The sequence below is a fragment of the Megachile rotundata genome, chromosome 13, assembly GCF_050947335.1.
Source record: "Megachile rotundata isolate GNS110a chromosome 13, iyMegRotu1, whole genome shotgun sequence".
Lineage (NCBI taxonomy): Eukaryota > Metazoa > Arthropoda > Insecta > Hymenoptera > Megachilidae > Megachile > Megachile rotundata.
Window position 1 is genome coordinate 8,614,407 of NC_134995.1, and position 22,899 is coordinate 8,637,305.

The 22,899-nt window shown below is 32.6% G+C and overlaps 3 protein-coding genes across 3 annotated transcripts in view; 1 reads left to right on the top strand and 2 right to left on the bottom strand.

The window, feature by feature from the left end:
- qless (decaprenyl diphosphate synthase subunit 1 qless) overlaps positions 1-18,156 on the bottom strand; it is a 70,787-nt gene extending 52,631 nt beyond the window's left edge. The window contains exon 1 of the mRNA XM_003704101.3: positions 17,875-18,156. Within this exon, the coding sequence (XP_003704149.2) occupies positions 17,875-18,123 (249 nt within the window). The 5' untranslated portion in view covers positions 18,124-18,156. The remainder of the gene's footprint in view (positions 1-17,874) is intronic.
- Positions 18,157-18,566: 410 nt separating this feature from the next.
- Positions 18,567-19,713, top strand: mRpL32 (mitochondrial ribosomal protein L32). The gene is made up of 4 exons (XM_003704100.3): positions 18,567-18,717; positions 18,913-19,161; positions 19,243-19,385; positions 19,513-19,713. Exons 1-4 carry the CDS (start codon positions 18,627-18,629, stop codon positions 19,648-19,650), a joined length of 621 nt encoding a protein of 206 aa, XP_003704148.1. The 5' UTR covers positions 18,567-18,626; the 3' UTR covers positions 19,651-19,713.
- Positions 19,712-22,579, bottom strand: spn-F (C2H2-type zinc binding domain-containing protein spindle-F). The gene is made up of 6 exons (XM_003704118.3): positions 22,287-22,579; positions 21,917-22,203; positions 21,574-21,832; positions 21,398-21,489; positions 21,149-21,335; positions 19,712-21,078 (listed from the first exon to the last, which is right to left on the bottom strand). The coding sequence occupies exons 2-6, from the start codon at positions 22,145-22,147 to the stop codon at positions 20,795-20,797; spliced, it is 1,053 nt and encodes a 350-aa protein (XP_003704166.1). The 5' UTR covers positions 22,148-22,203; positions 22,287-22,579; the 3' UTR covers positions 19,712-20,794.
- Positions 22,580-22,899: the final 320 nt, after the last annotated feature.

The following is a 22,899-nucleotide window of genomic DNA, read 5'->3' on the forward strand; positions in this document are numbered from 1 at the left end:
ATTCATATATTCTTGAAGTTTAAAAATTTAAAAATTTTTCAAATTTCAAAACTTAATTTTTTTAGTAAGTTTTTATTTTTAAATTTCTGCATTTGTAAATTTTCTGGTTATGAGTTAAAGTTGATTGAATTACTGAATTATTAAATTACTAAATTGCAAAATTATTAAATTTCTAAATTACTAAATTTCTGAGTTACTAAATTTTTAAATTACTAAATTACTAAATTATAAAATTATCAAATTACCAAATTACCAAATTACCAAATTACCAAATTACCGAATTCCCAAATTCCCAATTTCTCAACTTCCACAATTTCCAAATCCCTAAATCCTCAAGTCCCTAAATCTCCAAATCTCCAAATCCCTAAATCTCCAAATCTCTAAATCCCTAAATCTCCAAATCTCTAAATCTCCAAATCCCTAAATCTCCAAATCCCTAAATCTCCAAATCCCTAAATCTCCAAATCCCTAATTCCCTAAATCCCTAAAACTCCAAATCCCTAAATCTCCAAATCCCTAATTCCCTAAATCCCTAAAACTCCAAATCCCTAAATCTCCAAATCCCTAATTCCCTAAATCCCTAAAACTCCAAATCCCTAAATTCCCAAATGCCTAAATCTCCAAATCCCTAAATCTCTAAATCCCTAAATCTCCAAATCCCTAAATCTCCAAATCCCTAAATCACCAAATCCCTAAAACTCCAAATCCCTAAATTCCCAAATCCCCAAATCCCCAAATCCCCAAATCCCCAAATCCCAAAATCCTTAAATCCCCAAATCCCCAAATCCCAAAATCCCAAAATCCCAAAATCCCCAAATCCCAAAATCCCAAAATCCCCAAACCCCCAAATTTCTCCTTCCTTAATCTCACAAATTCCCAAAAAACCTCAGCATTCACATAAACCTTGCAACCACTAAGACTTCCCCGTCCACAAATAGCAGTGATTCATTCAATGGTTCCTCCACGACTGCTACAAGCAGCTGTGATTCCGCAATTTACAATCCGAACATTATCACCTGTTCAAATGACGTTTTACCAGACACTCATTTAAGGTGCATTCACACCACTCACACAAGTATTAAAGATACTCGCACAGAAAGGGTTGGAAGAATCGTTAGGTATACGAATGTGGGTATGCGAGCACGTAATCGCGTTCAACTTTTACCGTGATTCGCATTTGGGTATCGAGGACACCTGCATGCCGTTCCCGTGTCGGAGAAACTGTACGAACGCATAAAACGCTACCTGTTGCGTGCAGTCGTTGCACTGCATCGAAAACTTGCGCATCATTTTCTCATTTAAACAACTGTAACTCGATTTTAACATTGGAGGATTTTGATAAGAAGAATTTGTTCGAAATCGTCGTTCCTGGCTGAACAATCAGCTTCGGGTGTCTATAATTAACCCATGCTGTACAATTTATTTGTTTGATACATCAGCCATCTCATAGCTATAATATAAAAACAAAGAAAGAAAATTAAAATGTGAAAAAATGTAAAATTGTATGTAAATGAGAAATCCTTAATTAACAAATCATAATTGGACCTAAACTTTCGGTTGAAGGGTAGCTAAAATTTGAGAAAGATGCATCGCATTTGAGCTGAGTCACGAGTCAGACTCGTCAAATTATTATTTTATTCCTGAATTAGAATAGAAGAACAGGTTTGAAAAATGTCACCACATTTTTCGCAAAAAAGTCCGACCTCTATTTATCCCAAAATAAACTAATATTTGTTATTATGCTAAATCTTCATATTAGCACATAAAGTAGATATCATTTTTTACCCGACTATCCCAAAATAAACCAGTATTTGTTTTTGCGCTAAATCTTCGTATTAGCTCATAGAGATCTTCATTTTAACCTGATTATCCCAAAATTACCTACTGTTCTTTGCCACATAAAATCTTCATGTTATTGCGACATAAGATCTTCAGGTTAGTGATTTTAAATGAAATGCCAGGTTAGGGTGAAAATGTCAGATGTTCATTTTATCGTGACTATCCCAAAAAGACCCAGTACTTTTGACCACATAAAATCATATTATTACTGCATCAAATCTTCATGGTATAACCACGTAAAATCTCCATATTCGTGATATTAAATAAAGTGCCAAGTTAGAGACAAAGATGTCAGATCTTTACTTTAATCTGAGTACCTCAAAGCAACCCAGTACATTTTATCACATAAAGTTTGTCGTATTATTGCTAAATCAAATCTTCATGGTATAACCACGTAAAATCTCCATATTCGTGATATTAAATAAATTGCCAAGTTAGAGACAAAGATGTCAGATCTTTACTTTAATCTGAGTGCCCCAAAACAACCCAGTACATTTTATCACATAAAATTTGTCATATTATTACTGCATCAAATCTTCATTCAATCACACAAAATCTCTCTCTTAGTGATTTTAATCGAAGAACAAGATGAGCGACTTGCAAGATGTCAGGTCTACATTTCAACCTGCCTATCCCAAACAACCAATACTTGTTACCATGCAAATACTTCACATTTATAGTAAATTACATCTGCGGCTTAGTAATTTTGAACGGAATGCCAAGGACAACAGGGGTTAAACCTGATCGTGCACTTCTGCGCTTATTAATGTCCTTGAACAAGCTGACTGCACATAGAAACACGGTCCCAAGTATTCAGCGCGGCTGCCAACCGAAAGGATACCACCGGAATAACAAAAGGACATGAGAATCGGTATATTTGATGTGACAGACGAGAAAACCTGGAAGTGCACTGGTTGTATTCAACGATGGTATTCGTACAATCTTGGAAATCAAATGATTCGACAGAAGAGTGACTTTTCCAGGTAAAGCGGTGATGAACGAATATCGCTGCATGGTACGTTGTTCGTGGTTTGTATAAATTATGGGAATTGGGGCTTGAGGTTGTGGAATATGGTAATTTGTAGTTGGGAATTTTTGAGGAGCATAGGTAATTGGTTTATGAATTTTCAAATTTTTGGATTTTTAGGTTGTTAGATTTTTAGATTTTTAGGTTGTTGGATTTTTAGATTTTTAGATTCTTAGATTCTTAGATTCTTAGATTTATAAGTTTTCAAATTTCCATTTTTTCCATTTTCCAATTTTCCAATTTTCCAATTTTCTAAATTTCCATATTTCCAAATTTCCAATTTCCCAATTTTCTAAATTTTCAATTATCCAATTTCCCAATTTCACTATTTTCCAATTTTCTAAATTTCCAAATTACCAATTTCCCAAATTTCCATATTTTCAAATTTCCAATTTCCCAATTTCTTAATTTCCCAGTTTTCTAAATTTCCAATTTTCCAATTTTCCAATTTCCCAATTTCACTATTTTCCAATTTTCTAAATTTCCATATTTCCAAATTTCCAATTTTCCATATTTCCAAATTTCCAAATTTCCAATTTCCCAATTTCACTATTTTCCAATTTTCTAAATTTCCATATTTCCAAATTTCCAATTTTCCATATTTCCAAATTTCCAAATTTCCAAATTTCCAAATTTCCAATTTCCCAGCTTTCCAATTTCCCAGTATCCCAATTTTCCAGTTTTCCAATTTCTCAATTTTCCAATTTTCTAAATTTTTAAATTTCCAAGTACCTAATTTTCCTAATTCCCAAATTTCCAAATTTCCAACTTCCAAGTTCCCCAATTCTCAAATATTCAATTTCCTCAATTTCCAAATTTTTCACTTCCCAAATTTGAAAATTTGTACACCTTAAAATGCATCCACACGAAAATTTCTAAATTTGAAATTACATAAATTGTCAAATTTATAATTTCCTAAATTTCTACTTGTAAAACTACCCATCAAAAATTTCCAAACATCTAAATTTCCAGACTCAAAAATTTCTAAATTAGACTTCACATAAATTAAAAAATCTATAATCCATCCATCTGCCAACTTTCGAGCCGTACACCCATCCGTCCATTAAAAGAAGCCTAAGTGAAGAGGTTGAAATCATATTTCGTCCTTGCAGCATCCTTTCACGAGGATAGATACAAGGATGACCAGATTCTCGGGGTATAGAAATGGCAACCATCGTTCCTAAAGTAGATTCAATCTTAAAAAGAACACTGAAACTTTCCCTTCCCCATCGAAAATTAAAGAAACCGATCCGTCCTTGATATCCACACCGCAATTCCGTGAAGTCTTCCGCATTTTTTGAAATGCAAATCCTCGGGATGGTTATCCTGTAGGCGTCGAAGGAGACATCGCACGGCGCATATGCGATCGTACGCAAAAGCTCATTCGTAGTCGAAGAACGGATGGACTTTCAAGGTCCAAGGAGTTCTCTGTCACGTCCTGTCTCGTCAATTCATATGCTATGTCCAGAAATATATATTTGTTCAAGGAGGGGGTCGTTAAGTATGGAAAGAGGGGACTAAAGAGAGGTCACCATTGGTTTAATCTTGGACTACTATTTTTGGCAGGTTGTCAATTTCGGGTTTCTCGAAGTTTGAAAATTTGGTGAAATTTTTGTATTTGGAGTTTCTTTATTTTATGTTACTTTTGGACTCAGAATTTTATTTTAAGAGTTTAAGAGTTGTGGAGAGTTTTTTATAGGAAAGTTTAGAAATTTGGTAAGTTTGAAATTTTTTAAAATTTTATGATAATTTTTAAACTTAATTAATTTTTAAGTTTATGTATTTTCAAAGGTGGAAGTTAAATAATTTCAAATTTGAAAATTTATGTAATTTCGAATATATAAATTTTCAAATTTACATAGCAGGTTCTATATAAATTTACATTTTACATAGATTTTTATTTTATTTATAAATTTAGATCTAGATTTTATAATCATTTTATGTAGGTCTGCATTTTAGAATTATTTTATGTAGGTCTGTATTTTATAATTATTTTATGTAGGTCTGTATTTTATAATTATTTTATGTAGGTTTAGATTTCATAATTATTTTATGTAGGACCGCATTTTAGAATTATTTTATGTAGGTCTGTATTTTATAATTATTTTATGTAGGTTTAGATTTCATAATTATTTTATGTAGGACTGCATTTTAGAATTATTTTATGTAGGTCTGTATTTTATAATTATTTTATGTAGGTTTGCATTTTATAATTATTTTATGTAAGTCTGCATTTTATAATTATTTTATGTAGGTCTGCATTTTAGAATAATTTTATGTAGGCCTGCATTTTATAATTATTTTATATAGGTTTGGATTTTATAATTATTTTATGTAAGTCTGCATTTTATAATTATTTTATGTAGATTTGGATTTTAGAATTATATTATGTAGGTCTGCATTTTATAATTATTTTATACAGGTTTGGATTTTAGAATTATTTTATGTAGGTCTGCATTTTAGAATTATTTTATGTAGGTCTGTATTTTATAATTATTTTATGTAGGTTTGCATTTTATAATTATTTTATGTAAGTCTGCATTTTATAATTATTTTATGTAGATTTGGATTCTAGAATTATATTATGTAGGTCTGCATTTTATAATTATTTTATGTAGGTCTGCATTTTATAATTATTTTATATAGGTTTGGATTTTAGAATTATTTTATGTAGGTCTGCATTTTAGAATAATTTTATGTAGGTCTTCATTTTAGAATTATTTTATATAAGTCAAAATTTTATCTGCGTGCCTTGTGTCCCGCAATTGAAGTACTCCTTATTCCCAAATTAAATTTCGCGGGCTATTACAACAAAATGGCGACCCACCCGAACCCAATACCGTTACTTCATAACTCTCATTAGAGGGTTCCTAATTAAGAGGACACCGAAGCGCCACAAGTACGCGTTCAGAATCGAATTCGTCTTCTAACATTATTTTAACGAATTCAATCGATCATCGAATCGATCTTCGTACTCTCGACACGATCGGTATTACCGTCCCGTTATGTCCCAAGAACATTAAGTGCTAAAATGAGTATCGAATTCCCGCCTCCGAATCGATTGCGTAAGAATGGAATGAATGACCGGTGTTCATTGCGGAAAAAACCGTCTAGTAAATCAAAATGTGCTAAGCAATCGTTCGTCATCGATTCTCGAATTTATGGCCGATCGATTTTTTTGCGATGGAATAGAAATTTATTGGAACGGCTACTTTTTTGTGGAGAACACAGATGATGTCAGTTGAGGACTAAAAAAAAAAGAGAATGAAATTATAGTTGTTAGGAAATATTCGGGATTCTGTTTCGGAATGTGGAAGATTTTTTAATCACTAGAATTATTATCATTATTGTGGAACTATTGGGTTTTTGTAGGCGATGAATATTTTGGGGAATTTTAGTATGATTTTGTAATTCGGTAATTTTTTAATCGACTTCGAAAAAGGAGGAGGTTACTCAATTTGATCAGTATATATTTTTTTAATGTTATCACTTCAAAGCTTTACAGCCTCAAAACTTAAGAAAATCATATAACCCTAAAATATCAAGGTGGTAGGATATTAATTCCACACTCTCTTGTCTCATCAACCACTGGAACCACTAAACTAATATTTGTTTCCTATACTTTTGCAGGTCATCCATAAAGCGTGCATTATTCACGTTATCCTGTTTGCCAAATTTACATACCATTATAAATTTTAATATAATATACATATATTGTAATCAATAATGTCATCAATGTAATTAATATTTAATCTTCGATCGCACAAATAAAAATATGACCGCATTCGTCTGATGGAGCAACTGCATCATCGACGTTATGTAAAAACCCAGACCAATCGATCTTCTAAAGATACGCATATTCCATAACAGTATTTTGCAATCACTATGGTGCACCGACTAATTGATATGCTATACCGGTGTTGGTCGTGAGATCTGTCAGCTTCACAGCCCGCGACACCGTCAACGAATTCAGAAGCTTGTATTCACTGATGCAAAGAACGTTTCAATTGACGCACTCTGAGCTGCGAATGATTCATAAACGCTTCCTGAATGGACAAGATTGATTTTATCACGTGCCGATCTCTTTTTCACTTCTATTCCTGAGAACAATTAATCGTTAACACTGATCCTTCGAAGATTTATATCTCGCGTGTGATCGTTTGTAGAATGAGTTTTGGAGACGTGAATGATTCACTGAAAATAACAGTGCTTAGACAGTTTTTTTTTAAAGATAAAGGTGAGGAACCTTGATGAGGAAATATCTTCTTTTCTTACTGTCTACGAATCTAGGATATAAATGGTGTAACTTAAAAACCTTGATGAAGGAATATATCAAGGACTATAAGTTGATGATTCTCTTTGATTGGGAAACGATCAATTTGCATCGCTTATATTCGCATGCAAGGCTAGATAACAAAGACAACGGATTTCCATTTTTGTATAACACTGTCAATCAAAAAGATCCGAATGATTTGATTAAGAATGACTCAACTGGGTCAAAATAAATTATTGTTTGATAGTTTATGTTTGATAGATCAGTTAAACCTTTGACAATGGTGAAGTTTAGATACATAATTTTAATTTTTTTATCTACAGCTGTGCTGTCTTTAGAATTTCGTTCGTATACCCTATAATGTGGCAATATAGACGATGCTATCTATAGAGTTTGCAATATATGGTAATATAACACGTGGAGTTGCAAAGCATGGCAATATAATACGTGAAATTTGTAATTATGGCGATATAACGCGAGGAATTAAAAATATATCAAATTTGCGACACTTGGCAATATAACAAATGAAATATACAATACATGACAATATAATGCGTGAAACATGCAATTGTGACGATATAACGCGAGGGATGATAAATGCATCAAATTTCCAACACGTGGGAATGTAACAAATGAAATATGAAATGCATGGCAATATAACGCGTGGAATTTGCAATTATGGTGATATAACGCGAGGAATGATAAATGCATCAAATTTCCAACGCGTAGCAATGTAACAACTGAAATATGAAATGCATGGCAATGTAACGCGTGGAATTTGTAATTATAGCGATATAACGCGAGGAATGATAAATGCATCAAATTTGCAAAGCTTGGCAATATAACAAGTGAAATATGCAGTGCACTGCAATATAACGCGTGGAATTTGTAATTATGGCGATATAACGCGAGGAATGATAAGTGCATCAAATTTCCAACGCGTGGCAATGTAACAAATGAAATATGCAATGCATGGCAATATAAAGCGTGGAATTTATAATTATGGCGATATAATGCGAGGGATGATAAATGCATCAAATTTTCAACGTGTGGCAATGTAACAAATGAAATATGAAAAGCGTGGCAATATAATGCGTGGAATTTATAATTATGGCGATATAACGCGAGGGATGATAAATGCATCAAATTTCCAACGCGTGGCAATGTAACAAATGAAATATGAAATGCATGGCAATATAACGCGTGGAATTCGCAATTATGGCGATATAACGCGAGGAATGATAAATGCATCAAATTTCCAATACGTGGGAATGTAACAAATGAAATATGCAATGCATGGCAATATAACGCGTGGAATTTGGAGTGCATAGAATTTGCAACGTATGGCAATATAACACGACGATCTAATGCGAAGCATTCCAACATATGGCAATATAACGCACAGCGATGAAACATGCATAAAAAATCTCGCTTAAGCGAATGCATAAAACGTGTAAAAATCTCATTAACCCCAATTAATTAATGGAATATTGAAAAGTGATGGATAAAAAATAATTAAGAGGGTCATCGGTCAGATGTGATAATTACAATCGTGATTCGTGTACATCCTTTAACTCGATTAGAACAGTATTAATACCGGTTTCCCATAGATGGATTAGAACAGGTGTGTTACGTTCCCTGCACAACGCGGCCGTTCTCTTCAATTATGTTTCTAGCCTGAGGCCGACCTCAAAGCTTACGTTACTGTAAATTACACTGCGATAACGATTCGCAGGAAATCATACCGCCCGTTCAACATTTCTCTCTTGTCCTCCCGCGGCAATTATCTTTTATTGCCGCACGGCTAACCGATCTTTCATTAAGTATCTTTGCTATTCTTATATCAAACCTATTCTCGACAAGACTAGTGTACATTGTCTGTTGATTGTTTCACCAAGCGTGAATACGATTATTATTCAGAAACAGTCTTTTGCGGGAATTACACATAATAAGCTTTGGTAATTTGTGATGGAGTCGATTACAAATGAAGATGACTCAAAATGTCTTTATAACACGCGAATACAAGGTGCTGACAATTACTAATTAAGTATTAACAGATACATTCTTTTGTAGACACGAGAACGTGTATGGAAATGGACAAAGTTGTGAAACGTGCAATTTAGAATAAAGTAAAATAAAGTGTGAAGCAGAAATGTGGAGAAAAATAAGTGGTCACACGTGTCGAGTCACACGTGTGATAGTTCTGTCATTATTAACCCATCAAGAATCAATAATGCATTTTGTTACTAATCTTTATTCAACGATTTACGTTTAGAATCCTGTTCCTAAGGTTAAAACTTGAAGGAGGATTCCAACGATTTGCATACCAATCTTATTGTCATTAGCTTGGAAAAATTTCAATATAATAAACTATGTTGCTGCAAAGTACCTTTTTATAATTTTGCATTTTCGTATATGGACAGACTATAACAATTTTGTACATATATAGACATATGGACATGTTCTACATATGTTCTACACATATGCATATATTCTACATATGTCCACATATGTATATGTTCTATGTATGTTCTACATATGTCTGCATATGTATATGTTCTCCATATGTCTACATATGTGTATGTTCTACATATGTTCTACACATATGTATATGTTCTACATATATTCTACACATATGTGTATGTTCTACATATGTTCTACACATATGTATATGTTTTACATATGTTCCATACATATATATATGTTCAACATATGCCTACATATGTTTTACACACATGTAATTGTTAGATAATATTAAACCACTAGCGATTAACGCAAAGTTAAATTCAGAGTCACCTACGACCCAACAAATCGCAGTTAAAGAGATAATTAAAATTGTGATTCCGTATCATTTCACGAAATGATCATTTTTCAATACATATTTCTCTCAAATAACTCATTCAGGTTTGCGAAACATGTCTGCCTGGGAACAGGTTTCTTATTTATTTGATTTTATTGTATGTATATTCTTCTGTTTCCTCTGATAATATTAAACACACGGTGTTCCAATATTTGCGATAGGAAAGTAAAACAAAATGAACGAGAGAAAAGATAAAGCAAAACTGCATATCGTGCAGATTTGATCTGTGCAAAATTTAATTTGGATTTTTCAAAACATTTCTAGAAAAATTTGTTTGCGATAAAAGAAATAATAATTTTAATATAACAATCTATTAATTCTCAAGTTAATAAAAAAATATCAAAAATTATTATGAGCAAATTTTTGAAAATTAATTATTTGTAGTATTTAATATTGACACCCTGTACATTCGAATGGTAAAGAATATGATAAACGATCGTTCAATATATAATATTCCATATCCGCTTCATATTTCCTTGCTCTGATTAATACCTACCATAATTAAAAATAAAATTCAATGTAAATTGTAAATGTACGCGTTTAACTTCTGTCCTTAGCGAATGCTTACTTTCAAAAGCAAAAAACGAGATTGGCAACCGAATAGCAAATAGATCGTAAAGATTATTCAAATCTAACGTGATATTCGTTGAGATACGTAATCAATGCCAATTATGAGCTTAATTATGCCCCAATTAGTCTGTACAACTTGATTCAATCATAATAAACCTACCTCACTTTTGTATGCACGTATTTGTTCTACTAATCTTCAAAAATTTTCAATAAAACAAAAAATCAAGAGTATCAAATTATTTTAATAAAAATTCGAAGATCTTTTATTTAAAAATTTTGAATACAATGAAGTTTAGTTGAAAATAAATAATTTTTAATTCGAATACGTTTTTATTAAAAAATCTGGATTTTATTGAGAAATAACAATTTTTAATTCGACAAATTTTTATTAGAAAATTTTGATTCTAATTAAATAGTAATTAATCATTTTCAAGAATAAAATTTTTCAGCAGCAAAATTTTCAATAGTAAAATTTTTTAGTAGCAAAATTTTCAATAACAACATTTTTGATCCAAGTAATTTTTTTTGTAAATAAATTTTTTAATTAAGCAATTATTGATTAATTTCTCAATTAAGAATTAAATTGTAGATAATTATAAATTCAACAAATTTTAAATTGAAAATCAAAATATAATTTCTGATTCAACTATAATTAAATGAAATATTAAAAGTCAATTTTAATTAAGAATTTAATTAATAAAGTTTTCAGTCGTTAATTGAAACTAGTCCCAATTAAGAATGACCTCTATTAATTATAATTAATCAACCTTAGAAAATCTGATTTTTACGTATCTAATCATTTTATCGAAAATATTGAAACGTTTTTTCTCGTGCGATTAAAAATGAATAATCCTTAATAAAAATTTGTTCACACCGACAATAATAATTGGAGTCACAGTTCCAGGGACAGTTCCCGCTCGGTTTACCGTTTCGCCTATACAAAGTCTAGCTGAAAAAGTAACACTACCTTCGCAGAAAGGAGCACAGATAACGTGCACTTTGTCGGACGACCCACTATCACACAAAATCATCTGTGTAACCTAAGTCTAAGTCATTGTAGATGTGACTCTAAACGTTGGTGGACGTTGATCTCAACACCGCCTATTCCGCTTTTATGTTCGTTGTAGAAACAAGGAGCGAAAGGTGTGTTAAACAGTGTAAAACACTCGGATCTGGACCCAATTCGATGACTTACATTTTATACTCTACACCGTTATGCGTGTTGCCGCTCTACAATGAATTGCATAAACTGTGATTGGACGAAGTCATTTATTGTTTGTAGTAATTTCAAGTCCGAAAGCGAACTACTTTTTTTGTATGGACCACGAAGTGATTTATGTTCAACCAATTTTCGATTAGACTTGATATTTCAAGCTAAAGATATTAACTGATAATTACTGATGAAATTGAAGAAGTTAAAGAAGTTAAAATTTAAATTGAAGCTCAGTTGATTTCACTAGTAGTTCTTCCACAACAAATTTAAATAAACAATTTCTTTTCGTGCTTAAATATGTAACTAAAAATGCAAGATTTTCATTAAAATTTGTCATTAAAAATCATAATACACTTTCAAATAATTTATAACATAGTACTTGGCCAATTAAAAATAATTTCTATAAGTTTCAATGATAGAAATATTATAAATAAAAAAGCTAAGAAATGACTTGTGTTGTAAATTCATTCATAAGTTTCATGTTACAACACTATGAATTGATGAGATTAAACAAACAACGTCTCAAGAGCTTCTCCAATATAATCGATTACTCAATTCACGCAACTCGTAACACGCGAGCGAACAAAATTTTTCCCGACTAGTATACGCAGAATCATATTTCTCTAAAGCTATTTCCTTTCGCCACAACTGTCTATCCACCTTTACAACCGGGACATCGCATAGGCGTAAGTAGATAGGGATCGGGATGTACCTGATATTTCTTAGATTGCAGGTGGAGTTATTTTTGAGGGCGCAAATATAACGCGTGGCGATATATCGTGTAGGGATCTTAAGCAGGGTGATATAACACGTAGGTGTGCAATGGGTGGATATTTTAATCACAGTTTTACAATGCGTGACACAATGGTGATACAATGTATGATGATATAATATATGACGATATAATGCGTGGTGATATAGCGAGTGGATTTAACGAGTGGTGATGTAATGAGTGGATAAATCTAGAGTAGTGATATAATGAGTGGCAATGCAACGCGTAGGAAATTCAATTTGTGGAAATAAATGCATGGCGATATAACAAGTGGCGATACAACACGTGATAATTCAATTTTTGATGAATTCAATGGATGTAGGGATACAACGCATAGTAATTCGGTATGTGGCGAATTTAATGCATAACGATACAACGCATGGCGATATAACGCGAGGTAACTCAAGGGGTGGTGAATTCAATTATGTGAGGATATAACAAGAAGCAATAAAACACGTAGTAATTCTACATATAGTAAATCTAATGCATTGCAATGTAGATCATAGAGAATCTACCCAGTGGCGATATAACGCGAAGAAAGTTTAACGCGTGACAAATTCAACGCATCATAACTTAATGCGTGGTGATACAACATATGACAAATTTAAGATGTAGAAATTCTAAATTATGGTTATCTAACACGTGGTGAAATAAAGCATGGCAATGTAACGCGTGGCGATATAACACAAGGCAAATATAATATGTGGTATTCTAAAGTATAGTGATTCAACAAGTGGTAATCGAACACGTGACCATTCAATAGTAATAGTCTAACATTTGGCGATATACCGCATGGCTATATAGCAAATGGCACTAAAACGAAATACCATATGTGACAAACTTGAAGAGTGGTAATTTAATGAATGATCCCTAACATAATTTAATAGTGATCCCTGATGACATAGCGTGACCCTAGAATTTATGGTGATATAACGCGTGGCGAATCTAATAGTTGGTGATATAACGCGTGGTGAATCTAATACGTGGTGATATAATGCATGGCGAATCTAATGCATGTAATTCAACTTGAGATTATTAAAGTCCGACCAACTTATTGCAATCAAATTCATGACGATTTAACTTAACGTAATTAGCTTTGTAATTTCACGACCACGTAATTCAACACCTAACCTAACACAGCAATATGCGGCGACTTAAATCCCCTAAATAAAATTCCTAGTTATTACGCCAATGGAACCTGGCAACAAAATTCGAAATCGTTCCCCGTAACCGCATTGTTGCCATAAAACGCGATGTTCTCGAAGATAAAGACAGTATTCTGGTTCACCGATTTTCGATCTCGCAACATTTCTCTGCATTTACGAAATCATCGCGGCGATGCACGGTGACTATTTCATCGGCGATAGAGGAGCAACCATCGATTCGATCAATTGATCGCGACGCAAGAATATAAAACTGTAGAATGTAGGTCTCTCCAAGTAATTCCTGGCCGTTCTTTACACTCGTTTAACCGGATTTTTCTTTGTGACGGAAATACAGAACGTTGCGATCTTAGGTAAGTACTTGAAGAAAAGAACTTCCTTCTTCGAGCACGATCGCAACGTGACGTATCGATGCGTCAAAGATGTATGAGTATCGTTGGAACTCTACCTGTTCAGCAATGCACATAAATAAAATATTACTATCTGCAAACTATCCTATACACACATGCAATTATTAAATTTATTTTGCTCTACGTATAATACATTTTTAACAGCACAATTTGGATCAATATTAATAATAACAAAATATAATTAACAGTAGCCTTGTGTTTAAATAACATTAAATTTTTGAAGGAGAATAACGTTTTATACAATGTTTAAAACCCATCGATACTAATTGTAAGCTACATATCCACCTACAGCCTAATCGATCATTCCTTGCCTGGCAATTAATTTGTTATTGAGCAACGAAACAAGTGTTACAGTTTACCGTTACAGGGTTTCAAAGTATCTAAAACGTGTGTACGCAATATCACCCGCGTTTCACTAATTTTCGCACAACTGTTCGAAAAGCCTGCAAGAAAATTGTGCCGGACCGGTTCTCCCACATGTAAAGATTTTATCTTGTCTTTTAGATAGCAAACAAAATGTAAGATCGTTTATTTCGTGCTCGATAACGCAAATGGTATTTTAAATATGTATAAGGTGTCTAACGATCGAAATGCATGTTTCTGAAATATCTTTGCTTTAATATTCAGACACGAACCTTGGGTTATTGATTTCTATTGCAATTGATATTATCATAAATATTTTATATCAAGAATTTTAATACAAGGAGCTGGGAATCTTAAGATTTCTGTCTAGGGATATTGGTATTTAGTAAATTAAGGTTTTGTTTAGGGATTTTTGGGTTGAGGGATATTTTGATCGAAACATCTTTGGCCCCAGATATTTTTTAGATCTAGGGATTTTTGGAGCTATGGTTTTTTGCATCTAGGTATTTTTGAATCTAGGGATATTTGAACTTGGCGAATTTTGGAACTAGGATTTTTGCATCTAGGGATTTTGTGGATTTAGGGATTTTTGGATCTAAGAATTTTTGAATGTAGGGATATTTGAATTTAGCGATTTTTGGATCTAGGGATTTTCGGAACTAGGAGTTTTGCATCTAGCGATTTTTTGGATTTAGGGATTTTTTGATCTAGGAATTTTTTAATTTAGGGATATTTGAATTTAGCGATTTTTGGATCTAGGGATTTTGCAACTATGAGTTTTGCATCTAGGGATTTTTTGGATTTAGGAATATATTGTCCAAGAGATTTTCAAATCTAGGGACCTTTGGTTTAGTGATTTTTCATTGGGAGACTTTCTACTCTAGGGATTTTTAGGTTAAAAGATTTGTTGATGTAAAGATTTCTGTGTCTAGGAATTTTTTAGGTCCAGAGAAGTTCGGTTCTAGTGATTTTTTAATCTACAATTGAAGATTAAGTAATCTAGGGATGCAAAAATATTTTCAATTAACAGTATTGGATTATAAAGATCATTGAAACTAGAATCAAAAATATTATAGAGGAAATCATCGACCAAAGGTGAACGATCTATTGAAAAACTTTGCACGACTATAAGAGTAGTCAAAGGTCATTGTTCAAAAATATCATGGTCACGCGAACTAATCGAACACCTCGTGCCAATACAGTGAACAACGAAGAAAGTGTCGAAGATCGTAAAATAATAGAGATGGCGATAAAAAAGCGTGCATATCAAACAATAGTAGTCATTGCAAGGAATGATGCGAAACTATCAAAAAGAAAGGTGGGGAAAAACACCTGTTTATCTCTATCCAAGCTGTCATAGGGACATTTGTTGAATAATTTACGCTAACGAACAGAATCGTGCAGAATATCGATAGAATATACGATTGATCGGTTTCTAATGATCCGTAAAATGAAACTGGGCCGATCAATTGAAAAAGGCCGCCGCAGATTTTCTATGTTAATTTATGGACTACCTGATCGAACTCGGTGCGCAGTAATTTACCAACAATCGCATTGTAAAACTATTCATGCATTCCTCTGCGTGCGTACACACGTGCAATGTTCACGAGAGCGGAATGTCAAAAGCAAAAACGAAGTGCGTCAATGAAGGAAATCTCCCTTATTGTACGCGAGATATGGAGAGTGACGCCTGTGAAGGATCCGCAAATTGAACCGGTGTTAATGACCTTACATTTGTATTCAACTCACCACTAAATCTAACGTCGATTTCTAATCGTACCTTAAAATATTAAACGATCAAATTTTGCTAGAAATTAACATTCATTTGCATGAAAATCAAAGATGACACCTGTATGAATTAGTGAGCATACAAATTTTTGAATAATAAAAATAAAATAATTTGAGGGATCTGAAGTTTCTAGGCAGTAAAATTACGTTACGGACGGGTTTTAGGTCCCACGAAATTTACGAGGATATTTTGTTTCTTTTAAAGCCGGAACTTTCAGTCGGTCGAAGAACCAGTAAGTAAAAGCAGAGGTACGCTCGGAGTACAGCTGTACACGAGAAAGTCAAGAGCGTGGATTCCATGGGTTAACCATGCTCGAAGAAGGATATCTCACGGGCCAGTTAGCCTACTTACGACGAGCGGGACTTGAAATTCGTACCGTGAACGTCACGACCGGTTCCCACTCGTTTCGATTAATATTGGACGACGCTACTACGAAAAGGAATCCATCACGAGTAATAATGTCCGAGGCGTCGGTTTACCTAACACTTGCGTAATAAACTATAGATTAGCCATCGACACTATGGGAGTTCGAAGAGATTTCAAAATCTGGTCTGTGTCACTTTCGAGCAGAGAAAGTCGTGCAATTCATTTTACCGTCCATGGAACGATTTATGGAAAACTTTCGTTAGAGATCAAAGCGTTTAGAAATTGCAGAATTAGAAATTATTGGTATGAAATTAACACTTATAATTGTTATTTTACATCCAATAACGAATTATCACCTTTTGTACTTATTTCGATCTAATATGGTAATTAACTTTTTGATAAGTATTCAACGCGGAGCAACGCAAATTCAAATTCGATCACTGCGCATGCGCACAACGAACGAGCCGCGCAGGTACAGTCAATACACAGTTTAAACTAATTTCCAAGAAAAATACACAATTTTGTATCAACACTAGTGAAGCTTAATTTAAAACACGATTTTTGGCAATATTTCTACTAACAATTATTGCTAATAATACTAAAGTATTATTTTACAGTTTATAACATGAACTGCGCCAGTAGCAGACGCCAGCTAGGTCGTCTGCTAGAAACAGCTGACAGCTCCACCGGATAAAAACGTGGTTTCGTGAATTTAATTAACAGCATTATACAACAGATATCAATTCACATGATTATATTTCAGAAATTTAAATGACAATGTACATAAATAAAATAGCAGTTTACTTTACGTTCAAACTTCTGTAACGAATCACGATTTACCGACACTTCTTTAGACATTATGTAATGTACAAAATTTCACTGATCGACCAAAAGTATTCGTATCGCGTAATTCGTTCGTTTACGCTGTTATTTCGTGATCTTTCATTTAGACATTTGTAAAACTCAATGTATACAGCTACAAAAATTATTAAAAGCAACGCTAGAATAAGTTTTACGTTCGAACAGAGACTAGGTTATGTCAGTGATAACACACGAGTTTATAGTAATATTTTACTAAAAATGAATGAAACGAATGGAATTTATGTACGCACGAGAAAATACCGATGCCGAACTGATAAGGGTGTAATTTATTATTTTAGCGCGAAAAGTATATGTTGTTTGCTGATAAGATTTATTGGCATTGATATAAAACAGCGGAAATAACATACCTGACAGTGTTGCACCAAAGCACTGGTCGGTTGTTCGATTCTGGGTCGTGACTTGACACATGTTGTTGAAACTTTCCTCCGTAATTGGGCGAAATGTCCGAACTGGCACAATTTCTCTGCACGAGCACAGAGCCTACTCGACCCTATACACGCCATAGCGAAAACTGTAGTGAGCCGAGTCACACAACTCGTAGACTTTCGAGTTCCCTTAATCCCCTCCGATATACTAAAATCTCTCCCCACTAACATTTCCCTTTCCGTTCCACGCTTGTAAATATACTGTATGCGGCATTAATCCGAACAAATTATGAAAGACTTTGATCAACGAGTATTTTACAGACCTTAAAAACAACGTTATTAAATTATAACTTTATCAGCGACCTCTGTTCAATATAAATTTGAAATGTCAACTTATCGATTAAATAAACTCTCGTAACATTATGCATCGATGAGAACAAATCGTTTCAAATAATATAGCAAATTTCTTTTTTAACAAAATTGCTCTTTGAAAAAAGTAACTGACCTTGTTAATAATTTTAACTATTTAAAAAGCTAACATAGTTTTCTGTTTCAATATGATAGTCGTGTAAATTTAACTTTTGATATGTATATCATTTTGAATATCTCGAATAATCGTTTATATCGCGCTAAAACTGTGAATTAATGGTTAGCTCTTATGTAAATCGAACTTGAGGCAGACTTCATTACTATGTCAATCTATATTAGTCTATAGTCTATGATATTTTACAAACATGGCGAACAGTCTGTGGAATAGGTTATCTCAAGCATTTAGAACATTTGATCAAGCAATTGATATTATTTTTGGTCGCGGCTTTCCGCCAGGTAATAAGGAACAATGTTGCATGTTGTAATCATAAGTGGTTGTGCAACAAGACTTTATTAAGGAAAAATTTTATTCGCATTGTTATTGTTAACCTCTTAAACTTGTTATGTATTAAAATCGCTTATAAATGTTTGAATTTTTAAGTGACAAGCAATTAATTAAATAATGTAATGTATTCTTGTTATATTATGTAGGCACTCTATATGCAATTGATTGTAATCATGCTGTAAGACAATCGCAGCCTACTAATTTCCCTGGACAATCTTTAAAGGATATATTAAATGATGCATTTTTATGGGCTGTTCCAAAGCACCGACGGACTATAGAGAAAAGATTAAATAGAAGGTTTGGTGTCCCTAAATATCATTGGAAGCCGCATGTTCCTAAAACTATTTTAACGTGTTACAAATGTGGTCATCCTCACGAAATTGGATTACTTTGCGGTACGCTCTATAAATGATATGTTTCCAAAGAAATAATATACGATACCTTGGAATATATTTGAATTTCTTAAATTTTTAAAGGATACTGCTATGAGATAGTAAAAAAAGAAACAACAGAAATGCAAGAGGCAATACAAAAGGAATTGGGATTAAGTCCAGTAGAAAAAGATGTTATAGTGTTATATGAAGGGGAAAAAGAACAGTTATCAGAAGAATTTTGGAAGGTATTTGATTTAATTGTAATCTTGATTATAATCTGTAGATTCAGATGCAATGTAGAATTTTCAAATATGTAAATTTAAAAATTTAACTAGTATTTTTTAACTAATATATGAACATATTTTTATTTAGAATCAAAGGATTGTTGAATTACCCAAAAAGAGGCCTGAGTGGTTCAACCAAAATTTGTTACAACCAATGTCACAGGAACAGTTAGAAGCAGATGAAAAATCCGAAAATGAGTTTTTAGAAAACATAAAAAACAATTAAAATATTATAAGGTACTTTGTTTATATCTAGTAGATTTAAGGAAATAAATTGACCAAAAGAATATTAGAAAGGAATTTTAATAAAAATATTAACCTTCTTCCTTTTATTTATAAGGGTGGCATTTTTACATTTGTGTAAGTCGTAATAGTATTACAAATTTGTTTTGTGTTTTTAGCTCATGAAAAATAAATACCACAGTGATAACAATCACGTCCATCATTATTTATATAATGATCCATTGCAGTATAACTTTATACGCGATATTTAATTAAATCTATTAAATTTTTTATGGATCAATAGCTCATAAAATTCAATAATCAAAAACATTTCTAATCTTGTTATGATTAACATACTTCAGAAAATATACCAAGTATTTACATTTACCTTCTACTTTCAAAATACAATTTCCTTAATAGTTGACCACCATTCGAAACGACTCCAGTTTTTAAAAATTGGTGGGAATAACGACGGCTAACTTTCAAGGAAATTGAAATATAATATATAAAATTATTGAAAAATTAAAGGTACTATCAGTTTCCATAATCCGCATTTCAAAGAACTATCAGTAAATAAAATAAAAACAGTCTACAGATACAGCAGTGTGAATTAGTTTTTAAATACAGTGGCGCGATATGTCGGGTACACAGCTTCGGAAGAATTCGGGTGGAATCGGGCAAGAATCCGTATCTGTAATTTCCAAACGTTCCAATTTTCCTTTGGATTCTTGTCACTCACCTTTTCCGAATTTTTCCCAACTTGACTCGGACGGATCCCCAAATTTAGGTACCCGCATATCCCTACTTCAAAACAATTTTTAAATTTTTGCTAAGCTCTATATTAAGAGAATTATTACAAACATGAACTTTATCGTCGTAAACAGTAGAGCGCTCTCAATATGCAATGTTTAATTTAACATGAACGCAAGTTGATAAGAGACAGGTACATTAAACGTTAAACGTCACATTTGATATTCGTAGACAAATTCGTCATACAATAATATGGGAGTATGCCATATTCAGCAACGAAAAATAATTCAACCTGGACGGGCCTGATGATTTTTGTTGTTATTGACAAATTATTAATATGTACATTACTTCCATGGCTTATTAGAATATCGAACCTCTGAATGTTTCTGAAATTGTAATTATCCACACCACTGTAAATTTTTGTTTTCAAAGTGACCTAAAACGTGCTCATGAAATTCTGCAAATAATGCTTTCCCAAAAAATGAACCACACAAGGGACAAATTTTTTTGTCCTGTTCGGCATTATCTGTTGAATTAGAACTTTTATCTAAGGACAGACTCGAATCTTGAAGGCTGGTTTGAGTCGCGCCATGTTCTTTAATACTCTCCTTAAAATCAAATTGCGTACTTGCCTGACACATCTTTTTATTTGCGTTAGTGCGACAATTATTGCACATTACACCTACAAAATAAAATATAAAATTAAATTGTTTTAAATGACTTTACTCAATATTAGATAATGGTATACATACCTTCTTTCTTCTTTAAGTTCTGTAATGCTCTTTTTAATTTGGTTTGCTGTGTTAATAAAGTATTTTTCATTTGTGACAATCTAATATCATGTTGTTTTAACAATTCTAATTCTGTATCTGAATCCTCTGGATAAGTAAAACCAATATGTTGCAAGTTTAATTCACTACTGTTTTGTAATTCAACCATCTACACAAATCATTATAAATATTATCATATTTAAAAATTAACTTATTATGTCACTTGCTTACCTCTGCATATTGTTGTTCAAGGTCAGATTTCTCTAACATAATACTATTTATAAGCCGAAGGGATATTTCTTCTAAACTTTGTTCCTTCTCATCTAAATAAATATGTATGTATTTATATATCCACATAGCTTGACATTAATACTAAATTACTAAATAGGTTGCACTGCAATACAAACCATTGTTTGTATTTAATGCACACTGCTGATTATCTTCTTGTTTGGAAAGATCACGAAAATTATATGAAACAATTTCTGATGGTTGTGCTGGAGAATGTTGTTTTAATGTATCAGAGATGTTTGTTAACTGGTTTCCTAAAGATTTATTAGTCCTCGTTAATTTTGTTAACCTGTTCCATAATTGACGATTTTCTGCTGCTACCATAACAATTTGATGAGTAAGCTGAGATTTCTGTTTTGTAAGCTCCTCTACCTTTTCCTGTTAACCAAACTATATTAAAATATAATGTAATAAAATGTATACGAATGGTATTTCATACATCGAGATTCACACTTTACAAACCTTTAGGGTTTGTACAATTGTATTCTCATCACTGTCATTAACTTTTGTGATTGCGGCACACTCATCTTTTCCACATTTAAGTCTTAAACACTTATTCTCCTCCTCAACTGTAGCTAATCTTGTTTCTAATTGTTGGCAACGTTCGTTCAGAGTTTTAAATGCAAAATATAAGGCATAACAAGTACTGCGCTTCTTATCATATGAATTCTCTGACTGTTCCATGTCAGTCATAATACAATAACGTAATTAGTGAACATAAAACCACAATTTGATAACTTGTAAAGTTGCTAAAATTGAAACGATATTTCGATTACTCCGTAGATAAGAATACAGATGGTATAAAAAGTAGAAAATAATTTTATTTACCTACATTTCGTAAGTATACACATACCACACAAATGACAGAGAAAATGTGTGTGCATTAATTAACGATTATTACATCAAGATGTTCAAATTAGGTTAAGGTATCACGTATTTGAACATATCATTTTATAATTACTGTAATGTTTCATTACTATTCGTACATAAACTTCGACCTTTGCAACAAACAATTATAGAAAGGTATAGAAACAGTAACGACACTCATCAGTTAACGTCAATGAACAGTGTTGGGCAGCAGTGTTGGGCAGTTGTGAGAGTTTATCTCACGCGAAAGCTTTATGCGCATGCGTCAGCTGACGTCACAGCTTGCTGCCAATGCCGTACCTAGCCGGTACACGCAGTGGTGACTGATGAGGACACCTGAATGATCCTACATAATTTTTCAAAAATTCTTATAATTACACTGTAAACTATGAATGTATAGGTTGGGTTAGATTACATTAGGCTGGGTTAGGTTAGTTATATATATGACTGTGTAAAAGTATACAACTATATATATATATAATATAATATAATGGGAATAATATGATGGAATATGGGAGATTATTATATTTAAAATAACACAAAAGCACAATAACTTTTAAAACACTAAATGAATTTAT